At 45.4% G+C, this 17,493-nt stretch overlaps 1 protein-coding gene across 1 annotated transcript; it reads left to right on the top strand.

Moving 5' to 3' along the window:
• The first annotated feature begins 9,444 nt into the window (after window positions 1-9,444).
• LOC8026660 (protein farnesyltransferase/geranylgeranyltransferase type-1 subunit alpha) lies at window positions 9,445-14,651 on the top strand. Its single transcript, XM_002405065.5, has 2 exons — window positions 9,445-9,959; window positions 13,564-14,651. The coding sequence occupies exons 1-2, from the start codon at window positions 9,579-9,581 to the stop codon at window positions 14,230-14,232; spliced, it is 1,050 nt and encodes a 349-aa protein (XP_002405109.3). The 5' UTR covers window positions 9,445-9,578; the 3' UTR covers window positions 14,233-14,651.
• Window positions 14,652-17,493: the final 2,842 nt, after the last annotated feature.

Genomic DNA, 17,493 nt, shown 5'->3' with positions numbered 1-17,493 from the left:
CGCTCCTGCCTTTGCGCGTTTGCTCTCGCTGGCCAAACAAATCACGCGCAGAAGGAAGCGCAGGATCACTTACTGCGCGTGATTGGCGATTGGCATTGATAGAGAACGCGCAAAGAGGAGGAGCGCCATGACGATATGGACGGTGGGGGCTGCTTGATCGGCATCATATCGGACCGTATAGCATCGGCTGCACTCGGACTTGGTCAGAGCATACATAGTGCGATGAAAAGGGCTCATTTGAGTCACTCACCTAAAGAGGAAAGCAAACTTTTTCACCCACCGATATAGATATTTTTGAAGTAAAATACCAAAAAAGCGCAAACGTCATGTTCGCTCTGACAATGTCGCGCAGAGTATACATACGTGCGTGCATGGTCCACCGGCGAGCAACGAATAGCGTCATGGGCTACTCAAGCTGCCACTTATACATCGTTAACGAATGATCATATTATTCAAAAAGGAGTTACGTACGTTCGTACTTTTGTTTGCGTACGAATGGGTTTCCTCGCTACTGTGTGCGAGCGAACGAAAAGCTATGCGCAGCGCAAGTTCGTCTGCATCTTTTGCAGGGGCTGTGAACTTGTGGTGACGTCAGAAGGCCGAGCTCTGATTGGCTCGATTAGAAAAATAGGGGGTACACCTCAAGGCAGCTAGCATTGAGGTCTACCCACTATCCTTGCAAGCCAAGCCAATCAGAGCTCGGCTTTCTGACGTCACCGCAGCCCCTGCGCGAGAGACAGACGAACTTGCGCTTCGCATAGACCATTTCCGTGTTACAGTAGCCATCCTGAAATATGACGTAGTTGGGTTGATCGAAAAAGAAAATGTAAATATTTCAAACAGAACTACAATAAAAAAAAGTACAGTCAAGAAAGCATCAGAACAATTGGCACGAACGCCTTGAATCCTGGCGCCTTCCAATCGGGAGATTAAGGCATATATTTTTCCCCAACTCAGCTACGTCGGAAATCAACATAGTGGCCGTCACGAAAAAACGGTCTATAAGGAGAACGCTGGGGCCAGCGAACTACCCACGGGCAGCGGGTGTTCCGCATAATCTTACAAGCGGGTCTCGGAAAATGTAGGCGGGGGAGGGGGGGGGGGGGGAGGGGGGCGATACAAAACTGTGGGAAAACCCTCTAAGCTTTATTACAACAGCGAAACCAACAAAATACAACTCCGAGACAGTTTCCCACGGAAAAACTGACTGCCTCTTACGAATTCGACCCTGCAATGAGATGGAGGAATAACGAAAATGAGATGGAGGAATAAGAAAAAAATCGCACAACAAAGTTTGTAGTCAAAGAATTAATATATACTATATATCAATTCTATACAGTATACAAAAGCCACGCCAAAAGTCTGAAGCGAACGAACGAGGTATACATAGGTGATGCCTCGGATCTTGAGCATTCTTGACGCTCATTTCGTATACGCGGTGTCAGGATTGCTAAAGGCCCAGGTACACCTGTGCGCTGTCCACTTTTGTTCGTTTCCTCTTTTTGAATTTTATCTAAACGACATGTAAACTAACGCTCTTAACCCACATTAGACGGTCCGCAAAAATCGGTTTCTAACGTATCACGCTGCCATTTACTGCAGGGGTGCGTCTAGGAAGTGGAAGCATGGAGTGAAAATATGAAAAAATAAGCTTACCTTGTTAAAAAATGAAAAAAAAAAACTGTTTAGGGTTTTTTGCTTCGGTATTCGCAGACGATGTAATAATGACCGGGCTCGCCTATACCCGTTTCACCTCAAGAACTGTAGTAAAAAATGTCCGTCTCCAAGCGGAGGATTACTAATTTTCCTCTTCATATTGATAATTGAGATATATGTAGGTGAATTTTAGTTACATTTGTGTTATCTTATCAACTCCGTAACAAAAATAGGGAACCTTGATGAATCTAGATGGCGTTTTTTTCCCCATTAAGTTCGTTTTTTTATAAATAAATTATTTCACAATTATAATTTAACATTAGAGAGACACGCGCCGGCATAGTGATGATTTTCCGAAGATAACCTGCTAAGTGAAAAGACGGTGAGAGTGCAGGCGAGCTGGTGGTAGCTAATCATGTCGTATTACACCTGAGACTGCGGTGGAAGAAATCGGAAGAACTTTCAGTAGAAGGAACAGACACAGAGAACGTCTCAAAAAGTTCCGTGGGTACTTAAAGGCTGTTTGAGAAATAAACCAGTTAGCTGAGTTTGAGACGTTCTCTGTGTCTGTTCCTTCTACTGAAAGTTCTTCCGATTTCTTCCACCGCAGTCTCAGGTGTAATGCGACATGATTAACCTGCTAAGCTCGGCGCCGGCGCTAGCCGGCGCGCTCGACACTTGCGACATCTGTCGGCGTTCGATTTAGCCAGGCGAGCCCGGTCATGACGTCATCTGCGAATGCCGCAGCAGGTAGTATGAAACATGTTTTTATTTTCTATGTTTTGAACAAAGTAAGCACAGATGTTGATATTTTCACACCGCTTCCACCACCTGGTTGTCCGGCTGTCGTAAATCGGAGCGCGATAACTTGAGAAACCGATGTTTGCGGGCCGTCTTAAGTGTCGTAGAAGCGTATTTCGGGGGGAACCTGGCGACAACCGTATAGTTGTGCACGAACTAACCCAATCCCGAAACACATGTGTCGAAAAATCCCCGGTACAAATTCCCCGGGTTGTCTGCCACGCCCCCCAAAATCCCCGGCTTTCAGAACCTCCTTTGCCCATATCCCCTTTTCAGTTCCCCCGGCTTTTCCCCCGGTCTCATTACGACAGGAAGGACAAAACGGAAAGCTGCCAACATAACTAACTAGTTACCCGAAAAAGCAAGGTTAAAAAAAAAAAATGGCAGAACAATTAAACATTACAGAAGCGCAGGCTAGAGTTCATCTATTCTATACAAAAGAACCTCGAGAACCTTCCATGACTCCTGGGAGCGATGATAACATTGATATCGAGGATGAGCATTACTTATAAATCCCGTCGTACATTACCCCCATTCGGTCTTAATCCTTCTTTATAACTCCCTTTTTTACTATCGCTATAATTACTGTTTCGTTGTTTGGGATAGCACAACAGTTACAGATATGCATCACTTGCATATTTTCCAGAAGAGAATAATCCGAATAATGTGCAATGTGGAGTTCAACGCTCACACATTGCAACTTTTCAAAAACCTTTATATAGTTCCAATTACAGAGCATTACAGTTATAAACTTCTTTTAACATGCCAAACGACTTAAGGCAAAATCAACTTGTTTTTTTATCAATCGCCAATATGAAGCGGAGGGTGCCGGAAGTACTGATAGCTGTTATCAACAATGACGTCCTTTATGACAAACTGCAGAGAAGCGTGCTCGAGTGAAAATGCAGTACTGAATGAGTGTCGGTTGCATTACTGAAAATGTCTTTTGAATGCGTTTTCTTTTGTTCCCCCCTGTATAATGCCTAATAGCGCAGGAGGTATTTGTGTAAATAATAAAAATAAATATGTAGGCAGTTGTGTTGACACATTTATTTATTTATTTATATAAAAGTTCCCTCAGGGCCCGAAGGCATTACAGAGGGGAGCGGGTTACATCAATAGAATTCAACAACATACAATAAATAACAACCTATGAATGCAAAACAATATGTACATATTAGTGAAATGATGAAATGTGAACATTGTTAAGGCAATTCTTGAAAGCAACGCTGTCAGATATTGATACCACAGACGCTGGAAGGTGGTTCCACAACACTGTAGTTCGGGGTATGAATGAATTGTGAAAAGTAGTAGTGTTACATGAAGGTACGCCCATCTTGTGTCGGTGATCAAGACGCTGTGATATGTAAAAAGGAGATGATAATAACTTGTCACGCAAAGTATGATTGTGGTAGTAGATTTTGTGAAACAGGCACAAACGGAAAACTTCTCTACGCGATGCAAGATTAGGCAGGTTCAAACTTGATTTCATGGCTGTTACGCTGGCTATGCGGTGATAATTAGTAAGTATGAATCGGGCGGATCTATTTTGAATTGCTTCAACTGCAGATGTTAATACGTCAGTACCGGGGTCCCAAATTAAAGAGGCATATGGTCAACGCCTCGCTCGAGAACAGGCTACGGCCTTGAGATGCTGCAGTACTCCTTGCCTACGGTTATAAATAGTACACATAGACTTGGAATGCATTTGATGAGTTTGAGCAGAAAGGATATTCCTTCATCGTTTCTCTCGTGTCATTTGTGCTTATTCTTGATGGGACCTCCGACTCGCAAGAAATGTTCGTAATGTATGTCAGATATTTTTTTCTTCTGTTTAATGTTGTGTGTCTTGTTCCTATGTAAACCTTGTTTGACGGGTCACTAATATGTAAAATAGTTTTGCTTGTTGTTGGTGGGGAGGAGAAGCACTGTCAAACGACAACGGTCTGCTTTTTGTAGCGTGAGCTACACTGGCCGAGGTTGAGCAGTTTCGCGTGGCTCCTGGCGAGCCGTGCTGCGCATGCGCGAGGAGCAGTGACGTCACACGGCGCACAGCTGGTGCGCCGGAGTCGCCGCCGCCGCGCGCTCCGCAGCCGCCGCGCGCGCCTCGCCGGTCTGCGCATTCCAGAGGAGTGACGTCGTAGCCACGGCAGACGCACTGGCGCCGCCGCGTGCCCAGCTGTGCGCCTTCGTTGCGCAGTAGCGAAGTCTGACGCTGCACTGGAGGCACCGGGGCCGCTTGATAGCGCCTCTCATATAGACGTAGTGGCTACGTCTGTACCTAATAGTGCGGCAAGTGAACTGTGTGTGGTGGCTGGTGACTTCAATCGTGCTCCAGACTCTCTTGGTGTTCTTTTGAAGGACACGTTTAACCTGGACTTAGCCAGTTTTCCAACTGTACAGACGACTCAATGGGGAACCACCATTGATCTTGTGTATCAGAGACAGACAATCGATTCCAAATACTGCGTTGGGGCCATAGAGACGTCAGCGTGTTACTACACTGACCATCGAGCCGTCTTTGTGGCAATAGAGAAGCAACCAGACGTTAAACAAAACAAAAAATAAATATACATGTGTCACATAATGCGTATACCGTGTTTGTGTCATTGAAGCAGCAGTAAGCATGATAATCAAGCTAATCCTAGACAACCAGGAAAGCTAAGAATAACCAGCTGAACCTAAGCTCACGCTACGTATATCCTGGTATAGCCGAGCTAAGCCACTGCAATTTTTTCTCGCCCTTCCGACTCCCCTGGAGAGAAACAATAAAGTTGAATGTTGAAAGTTGGAAGTTGAAGAGTTTGACCCAGATGTTTCCTAGTCGAGGTCAAAATGCACGACGTGGAGGTCGAATTTTTAAAAGCTCAGGAAGGGAAGGGCGCCGTAATAGTATACGGATTCAGATATTTATTTCAGGAAAAGAATCAAGGTGAGAAGACTGCCTGGAGATGTGCCAAATACCGGGCATTGAACCGAAAAGCAGCGGTTCTCCCGAAACAAAAAAAACAAAAAAAAAATACACCAAGAGAACACAAAGTAAGCAAATTTATTTTTATTTCATAAACTCTGTGACAGCTGTCTAGCTTCCCCGAAAGGGGACTGAATTACTTACGCTAATTTAGCATAAATAAAAAATGAATTCTGTTTCAGTAATTAATAATCATCCCATTCATGGGTTTCAGACCAAACCATCCACCGGATGGTATCCAACTTCGGAAAGCGCGACTGAGAAATTAATTGAAGGAGAGGGTGAGACCGGAGCCGCATTTGCCAGCGCCACTAGCGTACAGCAGAGAGATCTTAAGCCTTGTAGGCCAAGTAAATAAAAAAGCAAATAAAAAAATCGTCGTTATAATAAATGTTTTATTACACGAGTATACGTGTACATTATGTCTATGATTGAATCTTGTTTGCGACGGGACCAATTCGTTCTAGGTCGATGACACGCACGGTAATGGTGGAGATGCTGACTCTCGAGAGCGTGAGGAGCACCTTGTACCGGCAGGAGAGAAAGCAACAGCCAAGCCTACCACAGGACATAGCCGAGATTAACCTTGGAAGGCTGTAGAACAGACTTGGAATACTGTAGAACGAAAGCTCCCGCTACAACCCCTGCTCGTTTCGATCTGGATGGGCATCGTAACGGCGTGCCGTCGTGCAGGGCCGTACCCACAAAAAAATTTCGGGGGGGGGGGGGGGGGGGGGGGGGGGGGTTTCGGGGACAACGGCGGCCATTTTGAAAGTGTCTATTGTCTTATTTTCGCCTATGAATCATGTGCATCGGTGGCATATAATGGAGAGTTACAGCAAACCGGAGATCCGGTCCCGGTTTGGTACCCGCTAGCCGACCGGCGCCACTGCGCGTGTGCAGAGGTGGAGATTAAAATTGGCTGGCTGCCAGTGCACCGACCAGGGCCGTACACAGAAAAAAATTTCGGGGGGGGGGGGGGGGGGTCAGAACCCCCTACCCCCCCCCCCCCCCCCCCCCCCTGGTTACGGCCCTGCCGTCGTGTATCACTACTGCGTGGTGCGTTAAAGACCCCAGGCTAGCGGTTATACTGGCTAAATTTCTCATCGACAGCTAGAAGACAAGCAGCCCGATCAGACAGACTAGGTTCTAGGCTGTATAAACATACACACCCCAATTTTTTTTTTTTTTTTTTACGAAGGTGTACTAGTTTTTTTTTGGCGCACTAGGTGATATGCGATTAGTAAAATCCCAATCTAGCCCAACCAAGAATTCATTTCATGGTCCCTTTAGTAATAAAATAATTGTTATTCACGCTAAAACACGGGAACGTTGCAAACAAGCCTCGGTTTTGTGCAGACTGTACTACGACGGGTTTTTTGGGTTTGAATGGTGGTGACCTTGAAGGTTCTTTGTTGAAGTGGTCAGGTAGAGTGGGTGACGTACCTTCTGTGTTGCGCTTAGTGCTACGGAACAAAATTATTCCGGTGTAAAAAGAGGTTGCAGCATCCAAAGCTTTACAGGCAGAATAGGAGGGGTTTTCGCTACGTCTCGTGTGTCCTTATGTTGATCCCTAAATCCGGGGTCCCACTGCTTATACAGCGTGTACACGAACGCTTCCATATCACCTTGGACGGTCCGCAGAAATCATTGGCGTATCGCGCTATAGGATTTACCAGGGAGGTGTCCGAAAGTGGTTGAAGCTTTCACACTAAAATTATGAAAAATTGGTTCACCCGAGTAAACCACAAAAAATCAAAAGCTATTTTTTCCGTATAATTTGCATGTACACTTAAAACTAAGACTAATAAATAGATTATTTATTTATTTATTTATTTACCTGGAGGGAGGGGGAGGCATTGGCGAGGCGAGCTGCCCTCTAGATTTTAAGTGCTCGGTCATGCAGGTTCTCAGATGAAACTCCAGCTTGAATTCACATGATTAGTTAACATCCATATAATTGAGGTAAGGTAGCTTTTAAAGGAAATAAATAAATTTAATTGTGTTTTCGAAGTAAAACGAGACAGAGGGAAACAAAGGCGCGTCGTCTACATTGCTCTCTGCAGTGCCCCCTGTTCTTGGACTGCTTCAATTCATCCTGTACGTATATTATAATATAGTGACACGAGCCGAAGAATGGAAAATAGAAACAAACAAAAACAAAACTGTATACACGAGCATAACGAAAAGTAAAGTACCAGCACAGTTCGCTACTGTGTTGGCGTGAGGCCTTTGAAATAGGTGCAGGAGTACAAATAACTATAGGCGTTCGTTTAAGATCAAGTCTGAACTGGAATGCACACATAAAAAATGTTTCTAATAAAGCGCTAAACAAATTTGCACACCTGAAAGAGGGTTAAAATTTACTTGTCCAGAGCTCAAATTAGCATCACGTTAATCATTGATAATACCAACGATTGGCTATGCAAGCTCAGTTTAGGAACCATTCGCGCAACAAAAACATTTACAAAATAGGACGCACACGAAGTAAATTTACCCGATTTATTTTCAATGGCTATCGATTCACGGACTCTGCCTCTCTGCTGAAGTCCGATGTAAATCTTCTGCCCATACCGTATTTACTCGAGTAATAGTCGCACTGTTTATGAAGAAAACCTGAGGGTTCGCTTTTCCGCGGAAAACGCAGTTTGCCAATCACCGCGATCGAAAGCATGATTCCAGCTATTTACAGGACAGAGATAACGTCTTCGTGCGAAGATACCATCTGTGAAGATTGCATTTGTATGGAGAATCAAGTTCTCGATCTCGCCATTCGCTATGTTATTTATGGGCAACGCAATGGTTGTCTCTATATGTGTTCTGTGGGAAAGTGGATGTAAGGGCCTTGTTCATAAATAGTGCGGCTACTACTCGAGTAAATACGGTAAGTACCAGAATGATGTTCACTAGAATTATTTTTTTTTATAGCTACATGGTCATTACTTTATTGATATTCAGAAAAATGTTACATATGCGAACTTTGATAACGTTACTAGGACAAAACATAACAAATTTATTGTGCCTCGTGGCGTTAACACGGACGTTTTTAGAAAATTTTTTTTGTCTTAAATGTATCGACGAATGGAACATGCCTGTCCACAGGTGCTTTAAATAGTGAACACCTGTGTGGTTTCTTTGATAACATTTTTAATACTTAAGTGTGCTTGTACTTTTAAGATGCCTACCTACCAACTTTGTCTGGTCTCACGGCTGGCAGCATACTGAAAAAAAAAAGTTTGTTTTTGTATTATAATTGCATCACTTTCTTAAAGTCAAGCATAATTGACACTTCGTTGCTTCTTTCTGCGCTGGTAATTTTAATCATAATTTAACTATTTTTGGAGAAACGTTGCACTTGGAGTACTTACCATATTTGGCGGACTCTAGTCCTCACCCGGTGTAAAGCCAGCAAAAAAAGAAAAAAAAAAGAAACTTATATTGTTTACAAGTGAAACATTCGCATACACATCCGACCTTGTCAAACGCATGATTAAAAAAAGCTTGTGCCATGCATAAATCACCATTAACATAAACTTATGGAAAAATCCGTTACGTCTCGTCATAATGAACGATCAAGAAAAAGACAAATCCTTGTATAATCCACACCTGTACCTAGTCCGCACCGCGTAAAATTTTTACTCTTAAGGGTGCATAGACTGCGTACTCAACTACGCGAAATAACCTAAATCACATTTCCGCAGTAATTTACCGAAGTATAAAATGTGGAAGGCCGATTCGGAGTCCCTCGTACGTGAGGATATGTCTCAACCTGCCAGCAAGGGGTATATTAGAATAACAAAGCAAATTAATTAAGGGCGATTGCAATAAAGGCTCAAAGCTATAAAGAAAGACGAAAAAAAAGAAAAAAAGGCAACATCAGCATTTTATTTAAAAACACGCGCTCTCTTTAAATGTAGTAGGGTCGCGCCATCTATGTATACTAACGCCATCTAAAACTGGTTAGAACTTCTAGTGCCATCTATGCGTCTTCTTAGAAACTATTATAAAATAAAAACATTTATAGCTTTTCCTTGCAACGTACAAGCACACCTAAAACGACAGATTTTGCAGCATAGTAAAAAATTATAAATTACTTTTCTATTTAAAAACTTTTCTAGCTAGGACACCAGAGACACCAATGAACTCGTAAATGAACTCGTTTGAAAACGCGACAGAGTTCAAGATGGCGGACGGCGACGAAGTGGACAGCGGAAAGTGGGTGTTTTACCGCGACCGGCCCGAATGGAAAGATGTGACCCCGGTGCCGCAAGACGATGGCAGGCTCCCAGTGGTGCGCATCGCGTACTCGGAGCAGTTCCAGGACATCTTCGACTACTTCCGGGCCGTGCTGAAGCTGAACGAGCGCAGCGAACGGGCCCTCGAACTCGTCACCGACGCCGTGGACATCAACACTTCCAACTACACTGTATGGCACTATCGCCGGGCTCTACTCAAGGACCTCGGCAAAGACCTGCACGAAGAGCTCACCTACATCCAGAAGGTTATCGAGGACAACCCCAAGAACTATCAGGTGCGCAAAGATGTCCGAATCACATCAATCGCCCTTGTTAAACACATCAGTGGCCCTTCTTGGGATGGAAGGCAGCTAAATTACCGGCGCGTTTGCTGACCCTTGTTATTGGGTGTCCAAAGAGTGGTCACTCACTCTGAAACACCCGTTCAGCGCGCGTTCACCGGCCAAATAAAATGAAAGAATTTCCTGGGAAAACCGCTAGTTACCCAGCAGTCGCTTACGGATGACCGTGTTCAGCATTTCGATGAGCCTCGTATCACTGTCAGGAGTACTGTATGCTTTAAATAAGGATCACGCTAGGCGGAATTCTTAAGCTGTTTACTGGTAAGCTAGGGGGCACAACCGGCACTACTTGCACACCATAAATATAGGATGATGGTAAACAGACTAAACCATTCTTGAAGGCATAGATGCACATATCTAAATGTCAGGATATAGGCACAGTGCATAAAACACGTGGAGGGGGGGAATCCCGAACAAAAGCTCACCTATTTTTTCACAAACCCGATCAAAAACTCACCAGGAGAAAATTTCATGCTGGTCTTAACACGAGCGCGGACAACTTAGGTTTGTGCGTAAAACTCTAAAATGCAACCATACATTAAATCTGACAAGCACCTGGTTTGTTGATTAGAAGGGATACAAGTTTATTTAATGGATGAGAAGCGAATGCCATCCTCTACTGCCTTCAGCAGTCTTGTTAGGTGTCAGTGTACATTGAACCCTTCGCGAATAATTTCCGACGGTTCTGCAGGCACAGGGTGGTTTTTCAGACCCACTTCACTGGGGGCACAACTCTCCAGGCTTGTGTCAGTGCCATGGCAACGAGCGTCTGATGTTGCTTGAGGCATTTGATCAGCCTCCAGGCGCTTGGATGGGCGTGGCCGACAAGCTTCTGGAACCCGGTATTCCACCCTTTGCAGGCGTTGTTGTCCGGTCTTCATCTTGTAGTGTGGCGTCATACATATTTCATTATTCCAGGAAAAATCCGGTCGTTGTTGGCGCACAGTTAGGCGATTTGAAGAATTTGCTCTGTGTGCTGCAGCAGAAGTAACACTGAAGGGGCATTTGATCTACGTGCAATCAAAGCAGTCCAGCGGGTCGCCGATGCCACTGTTAGACTTTTCCTTGATGTACGTTAGTCCTTCGGTCACAAGCTATGGTGGAAGGAATGCCAGACCATCCAACATCCCGCGCAGGTTTTTAAATTGGTCGTCAGTCTTGCACTTGCAATTCAATGCTTTGTATAATACAGTTTTGCTTCAGTTTCCATTTGGCATCACTTTGAGATAATTCTTAATTTCAAACATATTTACGACGCACAATGATAGAAACAATTGTATTTTCTTAGCCATTCACTTCACATATTATTCTAAACCGGAAGAAAACATGTGCATTAGTAATGAAGACACTTGCCTAACCTTGCTCATTCAGCTATTTTCTTAGTGAATTTGTTCCCGGAGGTCTTACAGCATTCCAGTTGGCTGAAGTGACAAGGCGAATCATCACTGCAATATATATCTAGGAAAAGTGATGGCGCTGAATTTTTTTAGCAGCATGTTCCCTTTGACAATGGTAGAATGGTTTCTGTTGGCTTACCTTTCTTCGTGTGCTTTAGGAGAGGTGGAAAAAGCAGCCTCCTAATAATAGCGCAATGTTCATCGCGTCCGCACTTAGCCAAACCCGTGTTTTGCTGGGGTAGCCAAAAAAAAAAAAAAGAAAGAGGCGAGCTTTTGTTTGTGTCTAAAAAAAAGGGTGAGCTTTCGTTCGGTGAGGTTCTGTACAATGAGCTTTTGTCTCGTTACTGGAGAGGATAGGGGGTGAAGACGGGTAAACACTTGCCACTCTATTGTAAAGGGCTTCGCCCTGCAGTTTCTAAAGTTAAAACTGATTAAGTAAATTCACTGAAGAAAAAGGACAGCAAAGGATGAGTGGACAGTAGGAAGGTTGCGGGAACTAAATCAATTATCTAACTTGTGAAACAAGCCGAGGGAAGGATAAACATTTTCCTTATTTTCACATTTTAGAGAAGGAGCTTTTTTTTGCCACTTTAGAAGGCATGTCAGCGTAGTATATATTAGCGGGGGAAGTTTACAGCGGTAGTTAGGTGGTGTAAGCCACTGCTCGATTCTAGGCGTTCAGCCATATCTATCTGTCCATCCATCCACCTTATTACAAAGTGTGTGTAGACTGTAGCGTGTGTGCCAAGGCTCAGTATTTATTATGCCGTGAAATACTGTGGAAGCATCCACTATTCACATTTCCGAAAGTTAGGATTTCTGCAAACTGTACATTAAGCACCTGATTTGACTGGATAAGCACCCATGTCTAGATTAACTCAGTTTTCAGTGAAAGTGGGGTGGGTGTTCCTCCAGTATTTTATGTTACGTGAGAGTGCATAATGATATTGCGAGTGAGCTCCAGAATGACAGCTAGCATTTCACTGGGTGTTTTATCTTTGGGAAAGCAAGGTCGAACTAATGGGCTTCTTGAGGCTTTTTCCGGGAAACCGTTTTTTGTGTACCCTATCTAACACTATCGCCACCTCATCTTGAGCTTAAAATTTAGCTCTCAGCAGTCGCCCCGGATAGTTCATAGAGCCTGACGAGAGGGCCATTATGTGAAAGAGTTTGATCGTTTTGCAGGTTGTACACCTTTTATTTTTTAAATAAAACCGTGACGGCACAGGTGAGCTAGTGTTATCAATTTCTTTGAACACCTGAGACTGGGTGACGAGCGTGGAGAAAACGAAGTGGAAAGAGCAGAAAAAGGATGACAAAAGGAATGTCTCAATGAGACATTGCCTTCTGGTGTCACTTTCCTGTTTTTTCCCTTTGGTTTCTTTACATTTATCACCTGGTCTTGGCTGTTTAGAGACAATGGTAGTTTTTACATTCTTTTTTTTTGCAGTGTGCTCTACTTGTGTTCGGGTATGTACAGTACTTGCCTTTGCAATGCTGTTTGTGTCTTGCTTGTTTTCGCTCGTAGAAGTTTTGCTATATTTTCGTTTTTGCCACTTCAGCAAGGTTTGTGAGGGCAGAAACTCAGTCGAGCTGCAGCATTGTCGCTCGCCTTCCGGCCCTTTCGCCTGCACTTATTTATTTATTTATTGCTTTACCCTCAGTGCCCAAAGGCATTGCAGAGGGGGAGAGCAAAGTTGGGATCAAAGCACTGTGATGTATGGTTATTCACACTCAACAACAAAATGATTGGTAAGAGCAGACCTAAAAAATACAGTGTCAGTTATGGACGCAATTGGTCCAGGAAGGTGGTTCCAGTCGAGGGACGTGCGAGGAAGGAAAGAAGATTGGAATGTAGATGTGATAGCGACAGGTACCTCAACTTTGTGCTGATGATCACGACAAGCACAAATTTAATAGGGACAAGTGATTAATTTGTCGCGAAGCACAAAGTTATAAAAATAAAGTTGGTGAAATAAAGAGCGGCGTGAAAGCTTCCGTCGCAGGAAGAGGGGCGGGACAAAATAGATTTCATGGAAGTTACGCTAGCTGTATAATAATTAGAAAGAATAAAACAAGCATTGATGGGGTAAATAAACTAAAATTCGGTACCTCTCGTTGCTTCCGTTTCCCTTTTGCAGGTCTGGCATCACCGGCGCGTGCTCGTCGAATGGCTGCACGATGCGTCGCTCGAAAAGGCGTTTACGGAATCCGTCCTACGGATGGACGCCAAGAACTACCACGCCTGGCAGCACCGGCAGTGGGCCATTTCGGAGTTCGACCTGTGGGACGGAGAACTTGACTATGTGAGCACGCTGCTTCAGGACGACGTGCGCAACAACTCGGCCTGGAACCAGCGCTTCTACATCATCTCCAACACGACTGGCTTCACTGAAGCGGTCCTGGACCGAGAAGTCGCATACACGTTTGAGTGCATTCGGAAGGCGGTGCACAACGAGAGCCCCTGGAACTACCTCAGGGGCATCTTGGACGCCGCCGACGCCGGCAAGAGGTCGGACGTGGACGAGTTCTGCGAGCGGCTCTATGCGGAAGGGTGTCGCGTCGCCTACTTGCTGGCCTTCATGGTGGACTCCATGTCGGACAAACTCGCCGCCATTCCCGACGAACGGATGTTTCGGAGGGCGCTCGAGTTCTGCGAGCAACTCGCAGAGGAAGAAGACGTGATACGCAAGGAGTATTGGAACTTTGTGGCTCGTGGAATTGAGGGTCAGTACGCGAAGACGACGGACGGCGTTGGCGCTTCCGGTGGTGTTCCGCCCGTTGGCGACGCCGTGCCGTCAACGGCATGAGAATTGTTTGACAGCGTCGTCCGAGTTTCTTGAAGGCTCGCACGTCATCTGGTGCGGCGACGAGCTTGCTCGAACCGTTTGATAGGGCGCGCTTCGGCGTGGCTGTGAAAGCCGCATAATCCTTGCCAGCTGACTGTTTTTGTGACTGTAAAATACCGGGGGGACCACCCACCCCGCTTTCACTGAAAACTTGGTTAATCTGAACATGGGCGCTTGTCTGGTCAAATCGGTCGCTCAGTGTATAATTTGCAGAATTCCCAAGTTTGGAGGACGTTAATAGTGGGTGCTCGAGCGGAGTGGGTGCTTCCGCCGTATTTTGCTGTAGTTGTGGTTCTCCTGTTTCTCGAATTTTCAATTTGCATTGTATGAATGACAACAATGCTCGTTTTTGTCATGAAACAACACGAGATGTTTCCAGGAGATGGAGGGATGCCTACTTTTATGAGGTTTAAATTAGCAGCAGCAGACCGGGCGACGACCAACTAAAACTAAGAGATCAAACTGTGACGTGTGATGTCGCTCACAGTGTGTAATCCGTAACATTTCTTACAGTAGCTTCATTCAATTTACCTACACCTCCTGCACCGGTGCAGGAAAGTGTATGGCAGTGTACTTCCGGTATGAGTGTCGAGGTACGATAGGAAGTACACCGCCCTATAATTTTCTACACCGGCGCAGGAGGTGCTGGTATATCAAACGAAGCCAATGCCGTCGTAAGCGAAGGTGCACGAGCTTAACTTTGCAACGTACACCTTGTTTGTAGGGGAGCTCGTGCAAAGAGAGCATATTCATGAGCCACGCACTGGTATTTTCACGTGCCGCGACACCGCACTAAACTCTCAAGACAGCGTATAATCTTGCGGACGCTTTTGGTAGGATGAAATGACGACGTGGTACCCGAAACGAGTCTCCGACCGGCGTATTTACTGCCTCAAAAAAGTGGTCCCTCAATTTTTGCCCAACGACATCGCAAAAATGTCATGCGGTTGCCGGTTGCGACCCTGGCCGTTCTACCACAGCAATAATGGCTGTGGCAGGCGCCCGTTCCACCGCAGGTAGCTCCCCGACTTGGCAGTCCTCGGAAGCTTCGGCAGCCAGGGGTTGGGACGCCGCAATGACAGCGACACTTGCGTCTGCTTGTGTTTTTTGCCTGAACTTGTAGGACTGACTGCCGGGATTGCGACATCCGACGGCACGACGCTCCTGCTTTTGTGACGTCATTTGCTGCCACTTTGGGACCACTTTTGATGTGAGGCGGCATAGGACGCTAAACACGCCGGTCAGAGGTGCGTTCCATGCACTGTAACGGCGCTACTATTGTCGCCGACGGGATGAGAGTGGCAGAGAGGGCTTTCGGCTGTCCCGCCTCCAACGTGGGCTTCCTACCTTTCATGACGCTTTGGCTTCTGGTAATCTCCGAGCGTGCGCGTGCAGTCAAAGCGCTGCAGAAGGCAACGAGCCTGTGCTGGAGGTCATGCGTTAAAAAAAAATGCCCTGCCGTCCTCGCCTTGTCGATGACTATGCAGAGCGCAAGTTCGTCTGATTCTTCTACAGGGGGTTTGGTGACGTCAGTACGCTGAGCTGCAACTGGCTCTGACTGGCTCCAAGTCAATTGAAGCTCGGCGTTCCAACGTCGCCACAACCCCTGCACAAGAAGCAGACGAACTTGCGCTCTGCGTAGTCTTGCGTATATTGATAATTTCTGCCGTGAAAACTGCTTCAAGCTGAAAACCTTGCACACACCTCCGGCAGTGTTCAGCAATTATGTTAAAAACGAATATAAAGGCACCGGAATTTGTCAGAGAAAGGAGACACCACCTCATGCTCTTGCCCCCTGCAAGAGAGGTAGTCTTTGTAGAAGGGTGGTATTAACAATGCTGATTTTGATTTACTTCACGGTGAAGATTGACAGGTAACATGAGAGATTCACGAGGCCTTTTTGTCAATGGGTCCCTTAACGTCGGACGATAGAATGGTGTTATTATTTTGGTTGTACTTTACCTTTTATATGCGAGACTATTGTGCAGTGATGCAATTGAGGAGTGATGCACATGCATTTAGAGATGAATCGGATTAGACTTTTGCCTGTGCAAAAAATTGACCTTTCAGAATATCTTGCAAGGCCTCTCCTCAACCCAACATTGCACCGCGTAGCGCAGGGAATGCAGAGCACGAGTTTGCCTGCTTTTTGCGCAGGGGTTGAGTGATGTCGGAACGCCGAGCTCTGGTTGGCTCTATTTGGAAGGATAGCGGTAGACCTCAAGGCAACTAGCATTGAGGTCTACCCGCTATTTTACAGTCGGAGCCAACCGGAGCTCGGCGTTCCGACGTCACTGTAATTCCTGTGCAAGAAGCAGACGAAGCTTGTGCTCCGTATTGCGGGGCTGTGCTATGTACGCTTGGGCTGAATCATGTGCTCCATACATCCTGGAAGCAGTGCAATCCCTTCTTGCCTCTCATTGTGAGTTCAGAACACAACGCAAACATAACAAAAACAATACATAACCTGTTTTTGTTATGCACCATAGATTAGATTGCCAAACTATGTCGAGGAGACGGTAAAAGCGTTAATTTTTATGGAGTAGACTATTGACATCATATCAAAATTTTAATTAGGGGTCGTGGGCACTCTAGTAGAAGTCTAAATGAGGCAAGCCATACGTTAACTGCTTGCCTGTGTTCTGGTTATGATCATGCAGCTGCACTGTGCCGAGCGAAGTGCAGTTGCGTGTGTGGTCAGCTGCCTCGAACCATCCTTCGGTGCCTCTGGAAAGTTGCCCACCTTTCTTGGAAGGTCTGAAATTGCAGTAAAATGGTGAAATAGTAAGCATGCGCAATATACACTTTAAGACACTTTCAGGCAAATGTCATAGCACTAGTGGGCTTGCAAGTTTCAGGGAGAACACTCGGACAGAAGGCAGATGAACTACCAAAGTCTTTGTTTTAGGGTAAGTAGTTTTCACTTCGATACACTGGGTGAGGGCACAATTATCCGTAAGAACTAGTTGGGCTGTGTAAGCCTAGGCTCATCCGAATATCCACATAGTCTTGTGTCAGATCTGTAGAATTGCCCTTTACATTTACTGCAAGCTGCATTGACCATTCTGATGAGCACTCTACCAAATACTCTACCTTGGAAGAATCTGCCCTGCAGGTAATATTCCTCAGGATTACTTCACCCCCAAAGTAAACAAAAGTAGGCAAGGCAAACCAAGCTGCGCAGGTTTTTATTTTTAGGCTCTACTGTGCAGGTCAAGAAAA

This window comes from Ixodes scapularis, unplaced genomic scaffold (assembly GCF_016920785.2).
Source record: "Ixodes scapularis isolate PalLabHiFi unplaced genomic scaffold, ASM1692078v2 PGA_scaffold3__209_contigs__length_174095766, whole genome shotgun sequence".
Taxonomy (NCBI): Eukaryota; Metazoa; Arthropoda; class Arachnida; order Ixodida; family Ixodidae; genus Ixodes; species Ixodes scapularis.
The sequence above is the reverse complement of the archived record's forward strand: the minus strand, read 5'-3'. Positions and strand labels throughout refer to the sequence as shown.